Source organism: Tiliqua scincoides, chromosome 2 (assembly GCF_035046505.1).
Source record: "Tiliqua scincoides isolate rTilSci1 chromosome 2, rTilSci1.hap2, whole genome shotgun sequence".
Classification (NCBI taxonomy): Eukaryota; Metazoa; Chordata; class Lepidosauria; order Squamata; family Scincidae; genus Tiliqua; species Tiliqua scincoides.
In genome coordinates this window covers 207,846,794-207,871,845 of record NC_089822.1, presented here as the reverse complement: position 1 = coordinate 207,871,845, position 25,052 = coordinate 207,846,794, and the positions used below count along the sequence as shown (strand labels likewise).

The following is a 25,052-nucleotide window of genomic DNA, read 5'->3' as shown; positions in this document are numbered from 1 at the left end:
CACCCACTCTCTGTTTCCTGGTTTTCAACCAATTCCTAATCCATATAAGAGGACCTGCCCTCTATAGTGCTTTTTCAGAAGCCTTGATGACGGACAGTGTCATACACATTAGATATATAATATCCATGGGTTCACCAGCATCCACATACCTGTTGATCTTTTCAAAGATTCTAAAAGGTTCGTGAGACAAGATGTACCCATACAGAAGCCATGCTGATTCTCCCTCAGCAAGGCTTGACAAAGCTTGTTCTTCTGTAACCTTTGCCACAGAGGTTGGATGTGGTGGCTGTGATTGTTAATTGTAAGAAAAGAGAAAAAAGCATAATTGCATTATCTTCTTTTCTTAATTGCTTTCAGGAACTGATCTGCCTAAGGGCTATCAAAGATGTCAATGTTCCTAAGTTCCTACAGGATGATCTTAAACTTTTCAATGGTATAATTTCTGACCTCTTTCCCATGATCAAAGAGGAAACTATTGATTATGGTATCCTGGAGGAAGCAATTCACAAATATTGTCTCAGAGACAACTTGAAGGATGTTGATGGTAAGTGGACAGAGAACAAATTTTTTCTCTGTTTTTTCCCTATGTTTGGGCCACTGTAGTATTATTAAAAATTGTCATTCATGCAGTAAAGTACAGTAAATATAGATATCACTCTGGAGGACTTTGGAAATTTTACCTCATAGCAGCCGGTTACAACTTAATAGTCAGCAATTTCAACTCGTGGACCAATATGTGAGCATTGCATCTCAATCCTATCCCCTGCCACCAGTGATGATGCAGCCATGCCAAAAAGGTTCACCCTGCATCCTGTGGTTGGGGGGGAGCTACCATAGTGTACCTTTTTGGCATGGTTGCATCATGACTGGTGGCAGGGGATAGGACTGGGATGCCATGCTCACATAACTGTACTGGTTGGTGAGTTGAGATTGCTGATTATTGTTGTATAGGCCCCCCACTGGCTATTGGACAGCCAGGCTGCCTGCCTGATTGTCAATGGGTCTCTTTGGACATATGCCACCTATTTTGGTGGTGTATGAGAGAAAAGGGATGGGGAGGTTTTAAAAAGAGGGGATAAGATCTGGCATGTACCACTGCTACTGGATTCCACGCCACCTACCTCTGCCTGCCCCCTGTTCTTTCCCTCTAGGGAGGGGGCTCCAGTAAGGCCGCTGTTGCCTGGCCACTGTTGCTCATTGTTTGTGGCCGTTGCCAGGCTGTGCTCCATGGCTTATCATGCTTTGCAACTTCCGTAAAGCATGCCGTGCTGCCAGAACATGAATTCTGGCAGAGCAGCAGATCCATAGGATTGGGCTGTGGGTCTGTTCAGTGCTTGGATTGGAGATATCTAGGAAACTTATGTACTACATCTTGAGTTCCGTGGAAGAAAGGCAAGATATAAATGCAGGATAAAAAACATTCCTTTCATCTTGGGACATCCTTTTTAATCCTCCACTATGAAGGTGTGCCCCAAAGCCTCTAAAATGTTTTTATTGGAAAATCAAGTCGGTCGGTCCCAAATATTTATACTGCAAAATCTGAGCCATAGCCATAGGAAAATCTTCATATATCTTGCAGGAAAAACACAAGCACATTTTAATTTTGTTTTCTTAGTTGCAGTTGGTGTCGGGATTCTGTTTATTGTAACACTCAGGCAGGGTACTGGACAGTAAATGTACACACATGAAATTGGATGCCATTTATTCTGTGTGTTTATGTGAGGTGTATATGTATCATTCTTTGGATTATGAAATGTAGAATAAATATTTAAGTGTTAAATGAGTAATGACAGCACAGCAGATTGTATATTGATACAGTCAGTTCTCAGTATCTGTAGGGATTAGGTTCCTGGAAACCCCAGTGGATACCAAATCCACAGATAGGAAATCATTGATCCTATGGGATCAATGGGGTTAAGGAGGGATTACTTACCTGCCAGCAGCAGAGACCCTCAAAATCCAGCAGAGACCCTCAGCAAGGCAGCAGAGACTTTAAAAATCCTATGATTAGTGCAGAGCCCTTTAAAATGACCATTGGAAGCTTCAGAATGCCAGTGGATAGCTATCCACTGGCATTCTGAAGCTTCCCATGGTTGTTTTAAAGAACACACTAGTTGCGGGCACCATTTTGAAGGTCTCTGCTGCTTTACTGAGGGTCTCCAATGATAGTTTCAGGATGGCCACAGATAGCTGAGAGGTAGGTGGCGATCCTGCTCTCTGTGAATAAGTGAATCTGCGGGTAGTAAATCAGTGTGTAGACAGAACTGACTGTATGTCTCTTCAGATGTGCTCCTCATATAGTGCGTAGGGGCAATAAAGCAAAATGGGTTTTAATATGTTCACATATCCTTCAAATCTAGTTAATGCTTGCAGCTGCAGGCCAATGACAGAAACTGGGAAGTATTCCCACTCTGAAACTTTCTGCTGCAGGTTTTGTGACAAAGTGTATTCAACTCTATGAAACTACTGTGGTGCGGCACGGCCTGATGCTGGTGGGGCCCACCGGCTCTGGAAAAAGTAAGGTAAGGACTGCAGAAGATACAGCATGATGATGATGATGATGATGTCAATGGAGGATAGGAAAATAACCTTCAAAATTTCCTCCAGCACTGATGCCTGTCGCATGAACACTTGCAGTCTTACTGTGCTTAGCCTGAGGGGCGTAGAGATTTTGTTCCAAGACAGAAAACCCTTTCTTGTAAAGTACTGTAGCACCCTGCATAGGAAAGCTTTGAAATGAGAACACAGGGAATTGCAACTGTTTTAATGAACATCCATGTACTGCAGAAGAGCCTCATTAAGGCTGATGTGGTTGACTTTGAGCCTGCACAGCTTTAGTGAGATTTCTGCAGTGTGCTGTTTGCAGGCCTTTCATCAACATTCTGGAAGAATAAAGGCTGTCCCCTCTGCTATATTTGTGATAAGTATTTGCGTTGTATAATCCTGTTTCCTTAATCATGTGAAACACTTGGACAGAATCCTTTGTTAACACTTCGCATTCTTCATTGTTGCAGATTCATGGTAAATTTGCATTTCCTTTTGTGTTCAGTCTTAGAATAAATGCCATAGCGTTTCATTCCCTTGCACTCTTTTTCTTCAGTGTTATAAAGTTTTGGCAGCTGCAATGACATCTTTGAAAGGTCGACCTTCAGTCAGTGGTGGAAACTATGAAGCCGTCAAATATTATATACTGAATCCCAAATCTATTACAATGGGCCAGCTGTATGGAGAATTTGACTTGTTAACTCATGAATGGTAAGAAAAACAAAACTGTCCTCTTTTCTGGATGGCTTGTGGTCTATTCCTGTTCTCTTTCTAGAAATTATGAATTATATGTACATTGAAATTCTAGAAAGCTGGTTTTGTACCTTGGTGATCAGATTAATAATGGGCATGATTCAGCCAAAGTTAAGTGCTGGGTTTAGCTTTTTTCCTTTGAAAACAGTGACAGAATGCTTAACTTTTGCTGGACCTGTGTCCTGTCTTTTGAGTAATGCTCATTGAATTTAAGTTGATGGGTTTGCATACAAAAAGTGAATCAGATGTTCAGGGCACTGAAGCCAAATGAGAATTGGGTATATAATATCCTTTTGCATGAGTAGTTGTCTCCCCTTATTAATTTTCAATTGGTATTGTTGCTGTTACTTTAAAAAAACTATCCTGCCTTTTTGCCCAATTCTATCCTCCCCAGCCAGTGTAGACATGCCAAAAAAGCCTGTGCTGTAACTAGTACGTAATTGTTGTTTTTTAAAAACATTATCCTGCCTTTTGGCCCAATCCTATCCTCACACCCTCCCCCCCACTGGTGCAGCCATGCCAAAAAGGCACACGCTGTAACTAGTGCCGGGGGGGGGGTCCACTTGCAATCCTGGCCCATGTACCGCCTGGGGCCAGGTACGCAGAATGCCCCTCCCAGGAGACTGCCATTCCCCTCCTTACCAGTAGGTTCAGAACATTGCACAATGTCCTCTGGCCTTCTGAAAGCCTTCTGAAAACTCCTGAGGGCCTTTAAATATTACTTCCGGTTTTTGTTGAAAAACCAGAAGTAATGTTTAACGACCCTCCAGAGGCCTTGGAAGGCTTTTGGAAGACCAGACAACACCACACAAGGCCTCCTCAGCCCTCAGAAAGGCTCCAGAGGGTGGGCAGTGTGGTGGCGCCCGCACTGGCCTCACAGACGTGGCACCCCAGAGCTTTTGCGCTCCCCCCTGAGCCCCCTAGGAATGCCACTGGGCAGAGCAGAAGCCTTCGGAAGGGAAAGGACATTAAAAACCTCTTTCCTCTCTGTAATCCTTCCACCTTGCAGTAGTTTCCTTGGACCTGCACCAGTTCTTTAGCAGGTGCAAGTCCAAGGAGAGAAAAGGGGGCAGCAAAGCTGCAAAAATGGAGGATAGAATCTGGTGCATGCCATTGCTGCTGAATCCACCCCATCCCACAGCCTCCCCACCCCATTTCTATCCACCCAGTTTCGGCCCCCCTCCCTCCGCTGCCTTACCTACTCTGGCTGCCATGGTGGAGTCCAGCTGTGGGCAGGGAATGGCACAAACCTGAGGAGACCCATTGCAGAGTGAGAAGCTTATGGAGGAGGAAGGGGATTGAAATCTCCTTTCCCATCCAAATGCTTCCAGTTCCTCCTCCCCCGCTACATACATCGTGCTCCTTTTTGGTGTACCTGAACCTGCAGGGGTTAGGTATAGGATTGAGCTCTTAAATGCATTGCAGTGATCCACAGTTATTATTCAACTGGACCATCATCTCTATTCTGATGACCCCGAACATGAGGAAGTCAGAACCTTCTAATGGCTTTCCCCCCTCAACCTCATTCATCTCACCCCTTCTGGATTGCAGGGTTTGCTCGCTAGAATGATGTGGCGAAGCTCTTCAGTCTCTACACTTACAAATCCCTCTTCAGAAATAAAATAGTAGGGATGTCCATAAAGCTACAGTCCACAGAGGAACTGCACTGTAATACTGCTTTTCTAACTCCTGTGCCAAATAAGTACTTAGTTACACAGCTTAAAAACATAATTCCATAAAGGTATTAAAACCAATTGTGAATACTGAAAGAGTAGCTATTCCAAGTAAATGGTTTCTGCATTTTACCCTGAAGCTTGCTAGATCTGGGCAAAAGTGTATATTTATGGAAGATTTTTCCATGCCATATTCTGGTTAAGTGTGACAGCTTATTTACGATACAGATTTTGCCCAAAGGGCAGCATACACACGCAGCAGAGTGAGAGAAAAAAATACAGTATCCATAAAAAAAACTTGTTCACAAGCATAAAACCATCTGTTCTCTCCAGCTGGGCTTCAAAGGAGTCTATTTTCTTTTGATCCTGTAAAAAGGAACTTACATGTCCTCAAAGCCTAGCTCAACAAAAATGAATAATAATTATAACATGTTTACATTGGTAATGATAATTTTTGATGGAAATAAAGTGTTGGACTCCATTCAGTAGCCATTCACCTTTGTATTTCTGGCAAGGAATAACCACATGTATTTATTCCTCAGTTGCTCCCACCAATTTATTAAATAATAATAACTTATAATTGAATAAATAATAAATTTATAATTGAATAAATAATAATAGGAGATTTTTGTCCTAAAGGAGGTAGACTATAGTCCTTAAAACATCTGGAGTCTGCAGATCTATGTAAGACAGAGTGGAAGAGGAGCGGGACATGGAAATAAAGATAGAAAATTTATGTTCACATACAATAATACCTCACAATACAAAGAGTCCATTCTGGAAAGTCAAGGGCTATGTGAAATGGTACTATAGGAGTTTAGCAGTGTTTACAAGGCAGGATACTGGTGCTGATTGACCCCATGCTTCTCAGAGTGCACTACTCTTATGGGCTAGAATAGCTGTCAATCATGCTGAGATAGAGTGTTGTACACATCAATGCTGAAAGAAGCACCATTATGAAAGGTATTACTCTGTGTGATGCAGGGGTGTCCTATCCATTAGGCGAAGTGATGCAGGTAGCATTAACAATTAAACAAATTACCTGTTAACAAATTTATATTTTTTTTCCACCATGTAATGTTAAAATTATGTTTTAATGCCTTGCTTGATGTTTTTACTCATTGTGTTACTTTGTACTTGTTTACAATGCTTTGTAAACCGCCTTGGACATTTGCTTTGGCATGGGAAAGGCGGGGTATAAATATCTTAAAATTAAAAATTAAAATTAGTTGCAGATTCCAGGGAGTGAAAGGGTGGCAGATTTGGGATGCCTGTCACCCCGAATCTGCTACCACTATCATGTCTCTCCAGCCTGCCACAAATGCAACCTGCACTGACTTGCATTCTACCCCCTAAAAGTGAGTGGAAAGTGGATCACATACGTCCTTACCTTGCTCCTGGCATGACTTTGTCAGCGGTAAAAGAACTGAGCAATTGTCCAATTCAGTTATGGAGCTCCTTCATTCACACAGTCTCTCTAAATCAAATGGGAAGCCCTTCACTTCTACAACTGAAGAAGCTGTGCAAGGAACATGGTAAACACTGCTTCTTTTTTTGTAATGGTACAGTGGTGGTGGACCCACGGTGGCATTAGGCAATGTTTCAGGTTGTGTGACTACTGATGTGATTCTCTTATAAATTGTGCAAGGGGATAGCTAGATGAGTCTGTGCATCCACTTGATTGGTATCTGCCTGTCTCTCTCCACTTTGCAGGACAGATGGGATTCTTCCTGCCCTCATCCGAGTGGGAGCCATTGCTGCCGATCACAACAAGAGGTGGTATATGTTTGATGGACCAGTTGATGCAGTTTGGATTGAAAATATGAACACTGTGCTGGATGATAACAAGAAATTGTGTCTTAGCTCGGGTGAAATCATTAAGCTGACAGAGGTATCTTTCTCTTTTCCCTTTACTATTTTTCTCTTTGTCTCCTGGAGTCTACAAAAATCTGTGCATGCTTGCTTGTGTGTATATTTTGCTACCCATATGAATGGTTTATGTCTCCCTAAGAGTATGGTTAAAATATTAAAACATCCCCATTGTTTTAGTGGTCCAAGTGAGTGTGCTTAAGATCACAACTCCTGTGTTTATAGCGGATGCGGCTGGGTAGCACCAAATTAATACTGACTCTCAAATTGCCTGAGTGGATTACAGAGGGTAGATTTTAGAAGGGATCGTCCCTATTATCCTATTCGAAATACATGCTGCAAAAATCACACATGCATATTCAGTGTTGTGGTGAAAACTCTTTCTTCTTGACCTTGATTTCCAGGCCATGACCATGATGTTCGAAGTGCAGGATTTAGCTGTTGCCTCTCCTGCCACTGTCTCCCGGTGTGGCATGGTATACCTGGAGCCCAGCATTTTAGGTTTAAAGCCCTTCGTTGAGTGCTGGCTGAAGAAGATTCCAGACATTATGAAGCCATTCACAGAACAGCTGGATTCCTTCTTCAATATATTCTTAGAGGTGAACTACTGCAGTGTTCCTAACCTTGTGTCAATGCAAACTTTGTAAGTCAGACGTCGGTTTAGCCAGTCAGGGAATCTGTCACACTTTGCTTCAGTAGTTTGAGACTAATGAAGAGACACAATGAATCAGGAACTCTTTCTATACAAAAGCTAAATTCTTGTGCAACTTCAGTTCATTTTAATTGAGGTTGCAGTGGGAACATTTTCATTGAATCAAGCCCTGTGTCTTTTGTTTTCAAGACCAACCAAGTTTGCCCACACAGTTGTATATACATAGAAGTTAATACAGTCTGTCATGAGTTTTGCAAATAAGACTTGGAGCCCAATTCTGGGATCGGCACGCCAGCTAACTGCTGGCGCGCACTGTTGCAAACATGCTGTGAGGCACATTTGCGAGGCTTACCGCCAGGCGAGCACTGGTGGTAGCCCAGCGCCTCCTGGCGCTGGGTTAGCACCAGGCAGGCACCCAAGCTCCATCGCTCGGTGGTCACATGGACCATCAAGCTGCGGTAAGGTAAGTGGAGGCGTGGGGGAAAGTGGGGAGGAGGCATTCTGGGAAGGAGGGCGGGGAGAAGGCATGACGGGGAGGCAGGGAGAGGGCGAGGGGAGGCATGCCAGGGGGAGGGAGGTGGGACCGGTGGAGCTCTTCTCCTTTGAATCCTGAGCCTTTGTGCAGGGCTCGCTGCCTGACATGAACACTTCTACCTCACCGCCAACCTTTTGGTCAGCGGTGAATTGAGTAGCCCCATTGTGGGGCTACTTCCCTTACCCAGGAAGTACCTACCTACTTCCTACTTACCTATTTACCTACTTATCCAGAGTCCAGAGCGTGATACCATTGTCTTCCGAGACTGAAGGTTGCCAACAAACCTACCTACTTCCAGACAGGGCGCGATCGCTCCGCTTTCACTTTCACTGCTGCGGGGAGCCCTGCTGAAGATTGCACCGGGCTCCCTGCACCCCCGGGAGGCTGCAGGAGGTTTGGGTAAGTGCTCCCAAGCCCCTGCAGCCCCCTGAGCGGCGCAATCCTGGGGATCACGCCGCTGCCTTCCCCCCGCCCCTGCTGCTTTCCCCTGCCCCCGCAAGCACTTACACTGGCTCAAACTCTCCATGAGAGTTTGAAAACCCCTGCCATATCCTAACCCCTTTCAGGGCCTGATCTGGACTTGTACCAGTAATAAGATTCTTGGGAGGATACCTTGAAGTGATTTTTGCTATGTAAGCTGTTGTGAGGAATTGGGAACCTAGACTCTCATGATAGACATAAATATGAAGTCAGTTAACTCTGGATCTGAGTAGTATCTTCCTAAACCTTGCAGGATTCTATCAGATTTGTCCGGAGTGCAGTGTCAGAAACAATTGCCTCTACAGATGCTAACCTTACAATGAGTCTTCTCAAGTTATTGGACTGTTTCTTTCATCCCTTCATTCCTGTTGAGGTAGGACTTTTGTAGCTGTTGATGCTCAAGATCCTAGAAGAGTAATCTGGAATAGGCATTGGGTTTGGAAGAACAAATGTACAGTGGGTTTTTTTCCGTCCTGCTTCCATGTGGAAGAGACAATTTCATTTAATTGCACAGTTTAGACAGTTGCACTAGAATTCATTGTCTTTGGTTGGTAGCTGCAGATTATTCTGGCATACTAGAATTCCATGTGTATTTCAATTGCCTGAGGGTAATAACTGTTCCAAGATGTTGAGATTTGTCTAGCATTTATTGATAATAGAAAGTGGTAGCGAGATAGCAGATAGAAAAAAATTGCTCATAAGCTTTGATGTTATATTCTCATTGTTCAAGACAGGATCAGGTTCTGTTTCAGAACTAAAACCCAGATACTGAGTAACATTTACATTAATCTTGTGAAATTGTCAGGAGTCTAAGATTTGGTGTGAATAATACCAGCTAGGATACAGAGGCCTCTTGTTTTTAGAGACTGGAATCCTTACAGGATTTCAGGAAAGCCACCCAAATAATAAATGGGGAAGTTAAAGAAATTCAGTAGACAATCTCATGTTCCTCATGAGGAAGCTGCTTGAACCTTTCACTAAAGAGGCTATGCCATGTCTCCAAAACTAGATGTGATAGGGCAATACAGATGCCATTTTTGGAATTGGCACCCCAAATATACCCAGGAATTGGAGTAACGTTTAAGGAAGCAAAATGTGTGTTGGCCTATGTTATCTGGGTGATTCTAACTATGTTTGTATTGCTAATTGAATCTTCAGGGATTTAAAGGTATCCCCCCAGAGAAGACAGCCCGAATTGGTGAGCTGATTGAACCCTGGTTCATATTCGCTTTGCTCTGGAGTGTGGGTGCAACTGGGAATGCCCAAAGCCGTGTTGCCTTCAGCAGTTGGTTAAGAGAGAAGATGTCAAATGAGAAAGTAAGTGAATGAAAATGAGATATCTGTTCCTCTATGAATTCTACAAATAGAAATTTAGAAGCCTATATGCAGAATATTTGCAGAAGTATATATATATATTAAACTTGTGTGTGGCAGCTGTAGGGCTCCTGTGTTTTCAGAATATGTGTGACTTTGATGTTCTTAAAGCATAAAAATTACTCCTAACTCACCATTTTGGGAAATACAAGAAAATATATTGCCAGCTAAATCAACCGATTAGAATCTCATCACTCTCACATTATCTTCTTAGCCTTTTCTTAACTGATACTAGCTGTCATGCTTACAGTCTGTTTTCTTTCCCACAGATGAGTAAACCATTCCCAGAGGAGGGGTTAGTCTATGACTATAAATTAGATGATGCTGGAATTAGCAGCGTTGAGGAAGATGAGGATGAAGATATTGAAAGAACAGTAAGTGAGATTATCATTCTCTTTGCACTGATTTTGGAGTAGATTCCTGGAAGAGATGGGAGGGAACTGAGATACTATCCCTTCAGCAGTCATATTTCTTTCTCTTTCTGAAGCTAGATAAGAACTAGAAGTATTTAATATTTCTGCCCATCAAAGGAACTTATATTATCTCTGTTCATTCAACATCCAGGAATTCTATAGTCTTTTTCAACTGCAACACCATTTTGAGATGGGATGGATTATTTGCAAGTGCAGAGATGGGAACTATTTAAAAAAGAAAAACTCAGGACCTCTTTCCACATTACCTTTTGAATACATAATCTGTGTATGAATAAATAGGAAGCATAAAAAATGTATCTGTTTTTCTAGAAACAAATTGTCATCTAGAAAATTGATGCATGTATTGTCATTGCTAAATTGCACTGTCTGCTGAGGAACAAAAATGGTCAGGGAAGGAGACCACATCAGAATACAGTGATTCTGAATCATAGAATGATTTCCTACGGGACACAGGGTTCATCTTTTGCAGTCCAAATCTTGATAAAGATTGGGCCAGTTAATATATCATTATTCTATCATGGCTTGATAATAGAGAGAAATTATTTGTTTTCCCTAATGTTCCATGAGTAGAAGGAATAATTTGAATAATATTTTTAGCAAATATATGAAACAAACTTTCATTGTGGAACTATTTGCCCTAGAAAGTGTCCCTTTCCCACCAAATCTATAATCTGGGGATACTGATTTTGGTTGCTGGAGTGGCTCCCCAGCTATTCACAATGACACATATAAGTGAGCAGGAAGGCGGGCAGGAACACACAGAGCCCCAACACATAAAGTGTCCTTAGGCGTTAGCCCTGAACTTGGTAGTAATTTATTCATTCATCTGATAGTGTATATATCTCATCTTTTGGTCCCAAAAGAGGGACCCCAAGACAGCAACATAAATAGAACTATACCTTTGGAAGTATTCAGAGAATTGGAGCTTTGTAGGATTGGTCCCTTGCAGATGTGAACCTAAGAAGAACCCCGCTGGATCAGGCTAAAGGCCTGAAGAAATATTTTCTTTTGTCAGTCCTAACTCTCCCCACACTCAACTTTCATGGATGTCCCCTGGTTCTGGTGTTATGTGAGAGGGAAAAGAGCATCTCTCTATCCACTCTGTCCATCCCCTGCATAATTTTGTGTGTGTCAATCACGTCCCCTCTCAGGCGCCTCTTCTCTAGACTGATGAGGCCCAAACGCTGTAGGCTTTCCTCATAGGGAAGTTGCCCCAGCCCAGTAATCATTTTGGTTGCTCTCTTTTGCACCTTTTCCATTTCCACCATGTCCTTTTTGAGATGTGGTGACCAGAACTGGATCGCCACTGAGATGTGGTGACCAGACCAGGTGTGGACTTACCATCGATTTGTATAACGGCATTACAATATTAGCTGTCTTTTTCTCAATGCCTTTCCTAATGATCGCAAGCATGAAATTAGCCCTCTTCACTGCTGCCGCACATTGGGTTGACACTTTCATCGAGCTGTCCACAAGGACCCCAAGATCTCTCTCCTGATCTGTCTCAGATAGCTCAGAACCCATTAGCCATATGTAAAGTTTTGATTTTTTGCCCCAATGTGCATGACTTTACACTTACATTGAAACACATCCGCGGTCTCCCAGTTTGGAGAGATTCTTCTTGAGTTCTTCACAATCTCTTCTTATCTTCACCACTCGGAAAAGTTTGGTGTCATTTGCAAACTTGGCCACCTCGCTGCTTAGCTCTGCCTCCAGGTCATTTGTGAACAGGTTGAAAATGACAGGTCCCAGGACAGATCCTTGGAGCACTCCACTTTCCACCTCTCTCCATTGTGAAAATTGCCCATTGACACCCACTCTCTGCTTCCTGGACCTCAACCAGTTCCTAATCCAGAAGAGGACCTGCCCTCTAGTTCCTTGACTGTGGAGTTTTCTCAGCAGCCTTTGGTGAGGGACCGTGTCAGATGCCTTCTGAAAGTCCAGATATATAAAATCCACAGGTTCTCCTGCATCCACATGCCTGAATTCCATTTCTGTATCCTGAAATCCATTTCTGTATCACCCTGAATTCCATTTCTGTATCAATAGGATATTCTTAGGATACAGGATATTCTTAAAAATAGGATATTCTTAGGATACAAATTACAGGGTGTGCTTGGCAATTTATCTGTCTTTTAGGTGGGCTGGCTGAGCTGGATGGATTCCTCTACAGTGTTCACCATGGTGCCTGATACCAGCTTTTGTGACATTATTGTCCCCACAATGAACACAGTTCAGATGGCATATCTACTGGAAATGTTACTCACCAACCACAAACCAGTAAGTTTCCTGAATTTCAAGTGAGATTAAACTAGTAGAATTCAAACTTTCTGTTTCTCATTCAAGCCAGCAACAATACTGCCAGGCCAGCACTTCCTCTGGCAGAATGTGCATTGCATTGGTGGGAACCTTAGTTAAAATTGAACATCAATTTGAAAAGCCCTATAGAGTAGCGTGTGTTTGGCACAGTGCCAGTGGTTTGCCAAGAAGCAAAATGGTTGGAAAACAGAATTGTGAAAGAATGATGATAGATAGCAATAAATCATTCCATTGGTGCCAGTTTTCATTTCCAACTCTAGGTTCTTTGTGTCGGTCCAACTGGGACTGGGAAGACACTCACTGTTGCAGACAAGCTTCTGAAGAACCTGCCGCTAGAATTTATCAGCCACTTCCTGATGTTTTCTGCTCGAACCTCAGCAAACCAAACCCAAGATCTCATTGACAGCAAACTGGACAAAAGGCAAATCTCTGTTGTAATATAGTCTGCTTTTGATATACCACCTTGTTCATATTTGTTTGTTTTATTTTGTTTTGGCATGTATTAGCCACCATTTTCAGATTTGCTGAAGAAATTAAGCACGAAAAGATTTACCAGTTTAAAATAAGATTCAAAAAACCCAACTGTATGTTTGGCCATCCCATATATTTTATTGATTTACTTTAATGAGGAGATCTGCAAGAGATCTGAAGGCCTTAGGGATGGACCTCAACAAGTGGGAAACCCTGGCCTCTGAGCGGCCCGCTTGGAGGCAGGCTGTGCAGCATGGCCTTTCCCAGTTTGAAGAGACACTTTGCCAACAGTCTGAGGCTAAGAGGCAAAGAAGGAAGGCCCATAGCCAGGGAGACAGACCAGGGACAGACTGCACTTGCTCCCGGTGTGGAAGGGATTGTCACTCCCGGATTGGCCTTTTCAGCCACACTAGACGCTGTGCCAGAACCACCTTTCAGAGCGCGATACCATAGTCTTTCGAGACTGAAGGTTGCCAATACAAAATGAGGAGATTGCTTTTTATGTAATTTTAGTTGCTTTAAAAATATGCTATTTGCTGCTGTTTTTATTCACTGTTATGTTAACCTATTGGAAGTCAGTGCAAAAGGCAGACTATAAAACCTTAAAGCTAATAAATTAATTGATTCCTATTTTGAGCCTTGCCTCAAAGGATTGGGATAGGTAACAGTAAGTTAAGAAAACTTATATGTAAACAAAGTTGAAATATAATGGAAAATCCTAACAGATATGAAAATTCCACTCCCTTGCATCCTTATTCATGGCTACCAACATTCACCCCAAATTAAGTAAATGTCTTTCATGGCTCTTGGAAGGTGCTTTGGCTTTGAGGAGACTAGCACAATGGACAAAATAGATTTTCTACCTGAGAATTCCTCCTTTTTCCTAAACCACTGCATATTTGACCTTGTTTAATAAATGTTCACAGAGTCCAGAGACTGAGCATTTATAAACAGTGTTTTGACATGTATTGATTCATTCCTTGAAAGCTTTGACTATCCCCAGTGAAGTTTGTGGAAGTATACATATTTTCCTTTTACTATTCAAAGTTCATTTTTTTATCTGCTGACCTCTAGTGGGAAACTCAAATATAATATATTTTGTTTATATTCATAGATAGACAACTACATCTTGCATTTCTCCCAGCTGAAACACCAAAGAGCACATACTACATTTGAGATATTAAAGCATTTTTCATTACTATTAATAGATTCACCAAATATGGATTCACCAATCAAACTAGCAGCTCATCCCACTAAATTTTGTTCAAGACTATCACATCCACTAGATATCAGTATTTCTGAAGACAGAGTTTTCTTGGTGGAACTCTGGATGGGTCCCAGGACTTCCCTAGTTGGTGGTTGTGCTTTATCCAGAAAGGGGTGGGAGAGAGCTAGAATTTTACTCAGGTGTGTAGCTCCATGTCCAAATTATGCAACAGAGCTTTTGATTTGTTTTGGAGTCTCTTCAGTCATTTTTATTGTCTGGTTTTATACAGGCGCAAGGGAGTCTTTGGCCCTCCACTTGGCAGGTACTTCATATTTTTTATTGATGACCTGAACATGCCAGCACTAGAGACCTATGGAGCCCAACCACCTATTGAACTTCTCCGACAATGGATGGATCACAAAGGCTGGTATGACAGGAAACAAATTGGTAGGTCATATGCTCCTTGCTGAACATTTCTTATTAACTCTTGGAGTGCGTAGGCATCTACATATGCTTTCATTCTTCTCTGGAATGTTTTGTCAGGCAAATTTAAGAAACTGGTAGATATTAATTTTATCTGTGCCATGGGACCACCTGGTGGAGGACGAAATGCCATCACCCCACGCCTAACCCGCCATTTCAACTATCTCTCATTTACTGAGATGGAGGACAGCAGCAAGAAGAAGATCTTCTCCACCATTCTAGGCAGTTGGATGTGTGAGTCTCTAGCATATCAAATTCTTTTTGTTGTTCCTATCTGAATTCAATGTGATTAAGGCCCCAGTCCTATATTGTGCCACCATTGCCAATGCAGCTAAGTCGAAAAGGTGTGTGCTGCATCCTTTAGTGGGAGGACAATTCAAAGGCAAATGGGAGCTGAGTAAACATATTTAACTTACCTCCACATAAGTCCAGGGACCACCTGTGGGTCTCCTCAGACATAAGCTACCTATTTTGATGGCATATGTCCAATGAGGGAAAAGGGACAGGGAGATTTTTCAAAGAGGGGATAAGACCTGGTTTGCACAATTGGATCTACCCTCCTGCCTCCTGCCCCACCCCTATTTCCTCCCCCAGAACACTCAATTCCACCCCTTCCCAACCCATGATCCTCCTATGCCAGCTTACCTACTCTGGAGCAGGTTGCCAGCTGTGGCAGTGGGGTCACTGCCACCATTTGTGGTGGCAGCTCCAAAATGGCTGCTATTAGCACGCTGTGTGTGATGCTATATGACCTGTTATAACAGTAGAACTCTGTTCTGCTGTCATAACTAGCCGAATAAGAAGTATATTTTTTCTTACAATGTGGTATCTTACCCTCCAGTTCTATCAGGATTCTCAGGAAACCTTTCAATTATTATAAAATAATGTTGTCAGACTTTTTCCAGAGCTATTTGGGCAAGGCTGAGATTCTAGATGGAATGTACTATGTGGTTTTCCCAATGCACAAGTTTTATACATTTCCATTTTTCCTACTGTCAGGTGGAATACTTGCACATATTCCCCCTAAATATTTTATACTAGATCCTTTTTTCACTTTTTGTTGGTGCAAATAAATAGGATACCAGCAAAATTGCATCAATGCAAGTAAAAAGAGAACCGGCTCTAAAAAATTGTTTTTAATTTAGGGAGAGGCTATAGTCGCACCATTTTAGGTATATGTAGACTATTAACAGATTCCCACACTGTTTAATGGATCATTGTTTATCTAGTGCTTAATCCATTGTGAGGGAAAAACAGTTTCTGTACGTGTAACCTATGTAAACTAATGCACAGTTCCCAAACTGTGGGTCCATGGCCCACCAGTAGGTCTCAATTCAATTTTTGGAGGGTCATGAAACTGACAATGAGACTAGATGATGAGTAGACAGATTAGATTATGTGCATCAAGGTTAAACAGTCTGCTACTTGGGGGGAGCAGTATGACCAAATAACCTTTTTAGCCACTGAGGTTTGAGTGGTTGACAAAGTTTTTTTTTCTTTTTTTTTGTTTGTTTAGGTGGGTCCTGATGCTAAAAAGCTTGGGAACCACTGACATATACCACATAAACAATTTCTGTATATGTAACCAATTTCTGTATATGTAACCTACACAGTAAAAATTTCTGTATAGGTAACCTTGTAACCTATAGACATGAATTTCCTTATCTTTTGCAAACAAGAACATAAGAAGAGCCCTGCTGGATCAGGCCATAGGCCCATCTAGTCCAGCTTCCTGTATCTCACAGCGGCCCACCAAATGCCCCAGGGAGCACACCAGATAACAAGAGACCTTCATCCTGGTGCCCTGACCTTTATATTTTTATATCTTTATATTTCTTTTTTAAAATTTTATATTTATATTGTATTATAAATATTCTTTATATTTCTTTTTTAAAAAAATTTTTAGCTGGACAATTAGGAGAATACTGTTACAGAGATCCAGTCCGTAAGTAAAGGAGTTTGATTATGTTAAATAGTAATCTGTATCAAGCTTGAAAAGTCTTCTTTTCTCAAAGTTGCTAAAGGTTTTAGTTTGAGGAGTTTTGTTTGTTTGTTTGTTTGTTTGTTTTAAGCACCATCTGCCTCTAATAGTTCATTTTCCAGTACCAATATGATTAAAGTTAAGTATGCAAAATTTAGCTAACTTAGAACTGTTCAATACTGTACACTAGGGGTCCCCAACCCCCGAGGCACAGACCGGTACCGATCCGTGGCCTTTTAGGAACCGGGCTGCACAGCAGGAGGTGAGCGGCAGGTGAGCGAGCAAAGCTGTCTGGGTAAAGTCCTGAGATCAGCCTCAGCAGGGGAAACGCAGCAGGAGGAGGGCAAGAGACCATAAGGGGCAGCTGTCAGAGAGCAAGCATCCGGCCTCCCCGTGCCTCACCTGGCCCCACCGCTCTAGCAGGGAAGTGCTGGGGAACCTCAGGGCCTTCTGGGCCATCTCCGGCTGATGACGCTGGAGGAGGCGGGTGACCCGGTGGCGCGGCCCCCGGCTGCTCCCACCAGGGGAAGATCGGCTCAGGGACCTGCCGTTTGCAGGCGACACAAAGTGGAAGTCTCTCCAACACCGCAGACTGCCGAAGGCACATCCCGGCAAGGAGGGAGATGGCTGGCTGGGGGGAGGTGGAAGGTGCCGCTAGTCTCCAGGGAAAGACAGGGAAAGGGAGCTGGGGCCCCTTTATGACCCCACCAGAGAGGAATGGGTGGGGCTGAGGGATGCTGACCAGTCCCATAAAGCCCGGGGGGCAGTGATGAGCAGGCAGTATGGTGAGGTAGGAGGTTGTGAAGCTAACCATCACCTGCCTAGAACCCATCTCAGGGGTGTAACCCCTGAAGGGATGAAAGCAGGGAGACGTTAACCCCCTTTCCCCGCAGCCTGGTCTGAAGTGCCCTGGCAGCCTCACCCCACCATGGTCTCCCTGGAGAGAGAAACCCCCTTCTTCCCAGCTGTTAGCAGAGGCAGGTCCCCAATGATCCCCTATCCCCCCCCCAATAGAAAAATGGTCTTCCACGAAACTGGTCCCTCATGCCTAAAAGGTTGAGGACTGCTGCTGTACACTACAAACATGTTTGCTGCATGTACATCAGTGTTGCACCTGCTGGAAGCATATAGCATATGCATATATGTACACATACCTTTAAGTACTTTTGTATGTGTGTCTGGGAACCTGATTGAACTGGGGTCTTTAGGTATATGTACATTCATGCTTTTCAACTTTACTTTGTGTAGTACCAGCATGCACATAGCAAAAACATGTGCCACACAAATATAGAACTGCCCTAAGAAAGGTGCATCAATAACAAAAGCTATAAAAGTAACAAAAGTTATAAAAATGGACTTAAAGGTGCTTTATGTAGGATTAGAGGAATTCTTCCTTTCTATGATTATTCTAAGATTCCTGAAGGCAATCATTCAAAAGTCTTTTGGCTTCAAACTTTATAAGGCTGAAATCTGTGCATGGTTGGCAAAAGTGTTCTTGTTGATCCAAGAGATTTTCTATCAGTGATGCATTTCTAGACTTGAAAAATAGCAGAAGACTTTTCTAGCTTTCCAGGTAAAATCCACTTAACCTTTTACATCGCCTTTTTTGTCAGCAAATTAATTACCTTGCACTTTCCTCAACTAGTTTTCTAGATTTATTAGAGTAAAATACATACAGGTCCTTCATTATTTTCTCCCTAATATAGATAAGAATCACCATAGTCCAATAACACTTTGGAAGGTTAGAAAGTGTCACTTTTTTTTTTAATCATTGGTAAGCAACTATGATTATATGGGCAAAAATGTGATTGAAGTGTGTTAACGGGTAATATATAAACAATCTAAATAAGCTAGCCATAGACACTAGACCTTTGCAGGTAATGTTCCTTATCCTAATTCATTATCTCCTCTCTAACTCTGTACAATTACTGATTAGTAGTTATTAAGTTTCTTCAGTTGAAGGCTTCGTGATTTAAGGTTCATATGTACAGAGTTGCTAACACAGCAGGAACAAAATCTTTGGAAGCTAGAAGTCACATGCCACCTTCAGATTCCATTATTTTAGTAGGCTGTCAGAATGGGTAACAACTTGGGTAAAGTTATTGACAAATCTGTGTCTGTACCCATGAGCTTTCTATGTCTTGAGCCAATAAGTCCCATTGTTGGTCCTTTCTTTTGTGAAAAGTCCTCACTGCAATACTGATCAGCATCTTTTAATTTTATTTAGCTGGATGTCCTGATGTGGAACATCTGAATGAACCCCTGGTGTCTGCTACCATACAAGTGTATTCCACTATCACATCTCAACTACTGCCCACCCCAGCAAAGTCTCATTATACATTTAACTTGAGGGATCTCTCCAAGGTTTTCCAGGGGATGCTCATGGCAGAACCTGCCAAAATTGAGGTGAGTGCTGCCTTCAGTATATCTGGTATATCGTATGTTGTATGAGTAATATCAATAATAAGAATATTTATAAACTGCTTTTCAACAACAACAACAAAAGTTCACAAAACTGTTACAGAGAAAATCAAATAAATGGCTTCCTGCCCCCAAAGTGTTCACAATCTTTTAAAAAAGCTCAGAGTTAACAGCAATGGCATCCTATTTCCTGATAAATTGACCTGCCAAATAGTTATCCTTTTTTGGGCATTTGATGCCACCCAATATAAGCAAGAAGTGTTCAGCTTTCACCTATGGGGTGTGGCTGAATTCCATGTGAACCTGGAGTTGAATATTGAGATATCTTTTATCTAGTGCTGGCAGCAAGTAAATCTATAGTAATCTTGCTTTTCAGACACTGTGGTATACTGTATTCATGGCACAGTGTAACCTTGACCCAGAAATAATCCATATAGGTGTTCCTGAATACCTCAGATATCTGGCACCAAGCTTTGTGTGCATTTTGTTCATATCTTCGAGTTTTCCCATCTCTAGTTTCACTCTATTTTTTGCACTATCCTTGGTTTGTAAATATTATTTCTATGTAGATCAGATTGGGTAGGGAAACTAGGGTTTCTTTTGTATTAGCATTGCACCTGGGTCAGGACTTCAAGGAGGAAAAGTCAGTCTCTAAGAAGAGATAACATGACAGAATTACAAAACTGTTTCAAATCTCTTTTTAGGAGAAATATGGTCCGTGTTTTTATTGCAGCATTAGTTACCTTCTCTGTAGAAGCTGTAGTTTGAAATGCTATTTAAACGGCAACCTGTAGCTTCCACTTTCCTTCTCAATATCTTCAGAAACAGCAAATTAGAAATTACTTTAGGTCATATGAGTACCAAGGAAGAACACTGTTTTTAAGGCTGTCGCTGGAATTTTTTGTCAGGACAAAGTAACCCTGCTGAGGCTATGGTATCATGAGAGCTGCCGAGTGTTCTGTGACCGCCTGGTTAATGAGGAGGACCGAACTTGGTTTGATGGCCTGATGATGAACATGATGGTGGAATGGGATGTCACTTTTGATGAAGTTGTTCCTTTCCAGCCCCTTCTTTATGGGGATTTCATGTCACCAGGTTCTGATGTGAAACTTTATGAACTGATTGATGATAAAGAAAAGGTAGGATACCTGTGATGTTTCTCCATTTTTTGCTCCTTTTGCCTTTCATTCATCATCAAAATATAATATGGCTGCAGTTCATATGAGCAAAGGTACTAGAATATCTTTGGAACATGATATTAACATTGCAGGCCTTTATTAGAAGTGGTTATGAATTCCAGTGCAAAAAGGCTAAGGTTGTACAAGGATAGGCTGAGTCCTAGAAGCATGCTGAGAATGATATATGAACCTTGATGGAGGAGGACAGAACAGGCCACATGATGCTGTTTTCTCCAAATGCCCCCTGCTTTCTTTGGTGTTCAGGCAAGTAATAAAGAACAGTTGGGAATCAGCTATGCAGATGACTGGAGCACAGTGCTTCGGCTTGGAAAATGCAATAAACCAGGAAAGGAAACAGGTTTTATGTTCACAGTACTGCAGTGGAGGCCATTAAAATCTTTACAGCTGACCTTTGCAAGTAATTACCATTCCTGCTGAACTCCCAACTGGAAGAACATTGCGCGTACTGAGGAAATGTTAATTAAGCAAAGGGTAAAAGTATAAAGATTTTAATAAGGAACAGTATACTTTGCATTCACTACTATGTAGTCAAAGATAATAATGATAACAGCAGGCCCTTTTTCATGATCGTTAAGTGAATTACAGTTATTAATTAATCCAGCCCCTTAGGTAGGCAGATGTTTGTCACACCCATAGCTCAGGCAGATAAATTGTGTTTGATGGATGAAATATCTTAACTAAGTTCATACTATGACACTGTGACCACAGTAAGATTTATGCTAAGAAGTCCTAACCACTAGTATCTTGATCTAACCCCTGTTGGGCTCTTTTAAAATTTACAGTGCAAGCTATTTAAGTGGTGTTTTTATTTGTGCAACATTTTGATTGACATATTAAAGTCACACTGTACATTCTTTTCTGAAGAGTGCAAATCTCAAAGCATGGATTTTCCTTTTAAGTGAATGTTCTTGCTATTCCAATAATTTTTTGCCCCCATTAGCCTATGGGAGCTGATGGGGATCAGGAGGGGGGGGGTGGGTGGGCGTGGCCTATTCCATGGAAGACCTCCTAAGAATGGTATTCTGAGCTACTGCTTTCATTTTTCTTCCTCTCTTTTTGGCCATAGCTTATGCATGTGATTGAGGAGTACATGGAGGAGTACAATCAGATCAATACTACCAAAATGAAGCTAGTGCTCTTCATGGATGCTATGAAGCATATCTGCCGTATCACTCGTATTCTGCGTCAAGCACTGGGCAATGCTCTCCTCTTGGGTGTTGGTGGCAGTGGAAGGCAATCTCTCACCAAGCTGGCATCTCACATGTAAGATATCACACATATCACACAAGCTGTGCCAGGATTGCTGCAAAGCAGGTCATTTGAAGCAAGCATTATTCTTCACTGATGTTCCTGGTTCTTGGTTCAGTTTGTGTTCATCATGTCAAAAAGAGGCATTGTGCCTGTTCATACCAGGTTCCACTTCCAGACTCACCTGATGTCCACATATTGAATACAACATTGAAATAGACTCATGCAGTCTAACTTGCGTAGGTCCAGTCCATGTGATTACTACCCTTCAAAAGTGTATGTGGGAGTACATGTTTAACAGGTCATGACCGCACACATTGGTTTCTCTGAGTACATATTATTTCAATATGACATCCCAATATGTGAATATCAGGCAGATGCAAAAGTGGAAAAGGTGCACTTGATGAACAGGGCAGGCAGTACTTATAAACCTACTCTCCCCCATGTGTGTAGGTGCTATACACCATTTGTCAACTAGCTCATTGCCACCTGCTGAAATAGAAATAAAGTCATTACTTCTAGCTTGTTCCTGTCTTTCCTTTTCTGACTGATGGAAAAATAATGGGCAATTAGCCTCTTCCAGTGTTACTGATGAAACTGACTAGCAACTGACTAGCAGCAGCACAGGTTTTAGTGAACTTCCTTCCAGAAGTAGTGAAACAGGCACAGTTTTGGCCATGAGGCAAAGAAATGATATGTAGATCAAGGAGAATCACATGCATACCTAGAAAGTGATTGTGTAGGTATTTAATGGTTTCACCACTGTAATGTTTAAAGCCAAAGATACAAGACTTTCTTTCATTTGAAAAGTGGCTTTTCTTGTTGTGGAGAAGGATATTCAGTACAACTTTTCTCACTAATTCTTAAGTGCAAGGCTTCTGCAAATGAGTAGATTTGGAGAGTCCATTGGGAGGAGAACACTTCCCAGATCTGGGCCTTCCTGCTCTAGAGACAGGGCACTCAGTGCTGGCTTTCACTGGTCTTACTGTGTTCAGATCCCTCTCTTCCCCGTTTCATAGTTAATTAGGGTGAAAAGGGATTTATTGTAAAAATAAATACATCCAGTCATCAGGCCCTCTCCCTAGCCACCTAAGAAGGCAAAGAGGATTTTTTTCATTCAAAAAGGCAAATGGGGAGGATTGCAGCAAGTGTCACAACAATGAGACCTCAGAAGGCACATTCTGCTCCTGCTCTAGCATCTCCACAAGTCTTGCAGGGAAGAACTATTCTGTTGGTAGAAGAGGGTATCCAGAGTGGGTTCTCTCCACTCATTTGAAGGCAAGGCTTAACAGCTCTGTTGTCACTGTTTGGTGAGGGGAGTTCCTTTCACTTATGGCCTTGCCTATTCTTGAGACAAGGGCGCTCACTCCGAGCTCTTTCACAGCCCAACCCTATTGAGCTTTAACACTGGTGGAACATTCATGGACAGTCAGAATTGTGATAAAAATGTCAAAATTGTATCTCTGTTACAGTTCTTCTCTATGTAAATCTTTGTACTACTATGTAAATCTTTGTATTACATCTTTAGTTTTAGCTAATGATTCTGTTGCTTTTCTTTTTAGAGCTGATTATGAATGTTTTCAGATTGAACTTTCCAAAAACTATGGAATAACTGAGTGGCGAGATGACATTAAAAAAATTATGCTGAAGGCAGGTCTGCAGAGCTTACCCATTACATTTCTATTCACAGATACACAGGTAATCTGATCCATTGGCAAAGTGAAAGATCTGCATTTCGTTATGCATACTAGTTAGCTAGATTTGCCTTACCATTGTCACCCTTTTTGTTTTCTTTATTTTCTCAACCTTCATGCTAAAACAGTGCCAGCTTGGAAGACTGCAAAAGAACTTCTGGTGTCAGAAGAATGCAGCCAGTCAGCTACTTAGGGCGGGGACTAACTTTACCCAGCCCCTCCCAGCACAAGGCAGGGATGGACTGCACAAGTTTGGTGCACTGGGCTTTCAGGGCAGAGCTTAGGGTGGCATGTTTGCTGCGTGAACCTCAGGCTTGGCATTCTGAGCTCAGGAGGCATCACGGCCCAACCCACCTACCCTTGGGAAAATCTGAGGTTAGCTGGCTGCACTAAAGGGGAAGGAGTTTACTAGTCAGAAACCATTGCAGGATATATATTGAATTGGATCTGTAAGCAGTAATGTGTCCATTCTATACCAATAAGCTGACCTCGTTTATGAAGGTGCTGGGACATAGTATACTGTTCGGTACACTTGATTTTTGCACATCATTTCCATTAGTGGTAGCTAGAATTCTAGCAGTTAAGGATTTACATTATCTACTTCCAGAAGAAGTACTTCACTTATGCAGATCTCCAGGACTATCCCCCAAAAGATGCAGGATGCATGCTCCAGTGGCACAGCTGCATTGAGGGGGGGGGGATATTTCATAGGATTTGGCTGTTACATCTACAGGAGTCTTTATTATTTTATGCACTGTACAAATTCTGCAAACCTAGTTGCTGGGAACTAAGTTTCCAGAATTTATATTTGGGTACTTCTTGAAAAGGATAAATGATTCAGTTCCTCTGCTTCCTTCTAGGGTTTATCCAGGCAGGTACCCCAAGCCTCATTTTAGTTTCTGTGTGATAGTTGTACACCAGTCCCCATACAGAGGCTGGTATCCATTCCATCTGAAATTAAATGTGTGGTTTGGCCCTTACCTGCTTGTTTTCCTTTGGTAATTGCCAGCTATGGGGCTCTCAGTCCAGATGATGACTGCGGTTGCTGTAGGCCTTTGTCCCCACAATGATCTCAAATTGGATTGGGGATGCAGAGTAGGTATCATTTACCCTGGCAGAGAAATTCCCATTGGTACCAATAGGGGAGGAGAAATCTGAATCAAGACTAGAACAAGAGCAAAAGAGTTAAAGACCCCCATACCACAGTCCCAGTGCAGATCAGATCCTCTCACAACCAGTATTTTCAAAACACAAACAGTCAAAGCCCAAACTATTCACACAGTGTGTCATTTTACCCTGAGTTATAGTGGGAAGTGGGCTAGCATTGTTTCAGAAGGATAACCATGCTGCTGGATTGTTGGACATATCAATTTTAACCTTGCAACAATGCTCATCAGGTAGGCTGAGACAATGTGACTTACCTATGATGACTGCCCGGTGAGCTTCAGGGAGATTTGAACTTGTACCCTGATGCACACCCTGATGCCCCCAATGCACCATACTGGTTCTTAGATAAATAAAAAAACAAAAGTGGGTTTGTGAAATGTAAGGAAGGGGCTGTTTTTGCCATACAGTGGAAGAACATTTGACCTTTGAAGCATTAAAATACTGTTAATAATAAGTAAAAATAATATTTTAAAGATCATAGAATAGCACAAGCATTGGGCAGGGGAGGGGGGGAGGAAGGAAGTTGTGTTGTTTTTCAGCATTGACAT

General features: G+C 42.1%; 1 protein-coding gene across 1 annotated transcript in view; it reads left to right on the top strand.

Annotated features, from left to right (window-relative positions):
• DNAH1 (dynein axonemal heavy chain 1) overlaps positions 1-25,052 on the top strand; it is a 148,729-nt gene that overhangs the window by 72,119 nt on the left and 51,558 nt on the right. Inside the window, exons 33-49 of the mRNA XM_066617083.1 lie at positions 358-544; positions 2,431-2,522; positions 3,101-3,255; positions 6,684-6,861; positions 7,244-7,438; positions 8,760-8,879; positions 9,665-9,823; positions 10,150-10,254; positions 12,454-12,594; positions 12,894-13,054; positions 14,601-14,758; positions 14,855-15,028; positions 16,701-16,739; positions 19,003-19,181; positions 20,105-20,335; positions 21,462-21,658; positions 23,206-23,341. Of these exons, the coding sequence (XP_066473180.1) occupies positions 358-544; positions 2,431-2,522; positions 3,101-3,255; positions 6,684-6,861; positions 7,244-7,438; positions 8,760-8,879; positions 9,665-9,823; positions 10,150-10,254; positions 12,454-12,594; positions 12,894-13,054; positions 14,601-14,758; positions 14,855-15,028; positions 16,701-16,739; positions 19,003-19,181; positions 20,105-20,335; positions 21,462-21,658; positions 23,206-23,341 (2,607 nt within the window). The remainder of the gene's footprint in view (positions 1-357; positions 545-2,430; positions 2,523-3,100; positions 3,256-6,683; positions 6,862-7,243; positions 7,439-8,759; positions 8,880-9,664; positions 9,824-10,149; positions 10,255-12,453; positions 12,595-12,893; positions 13,055-14,600; positions 14,759-14,854; positions 15,029-16,700; positions 16,740-19,002; positions 19,182-20,104; positions 20,336-21,461; positions 21,659-23,205; positions 23,342-25,052) is intronic.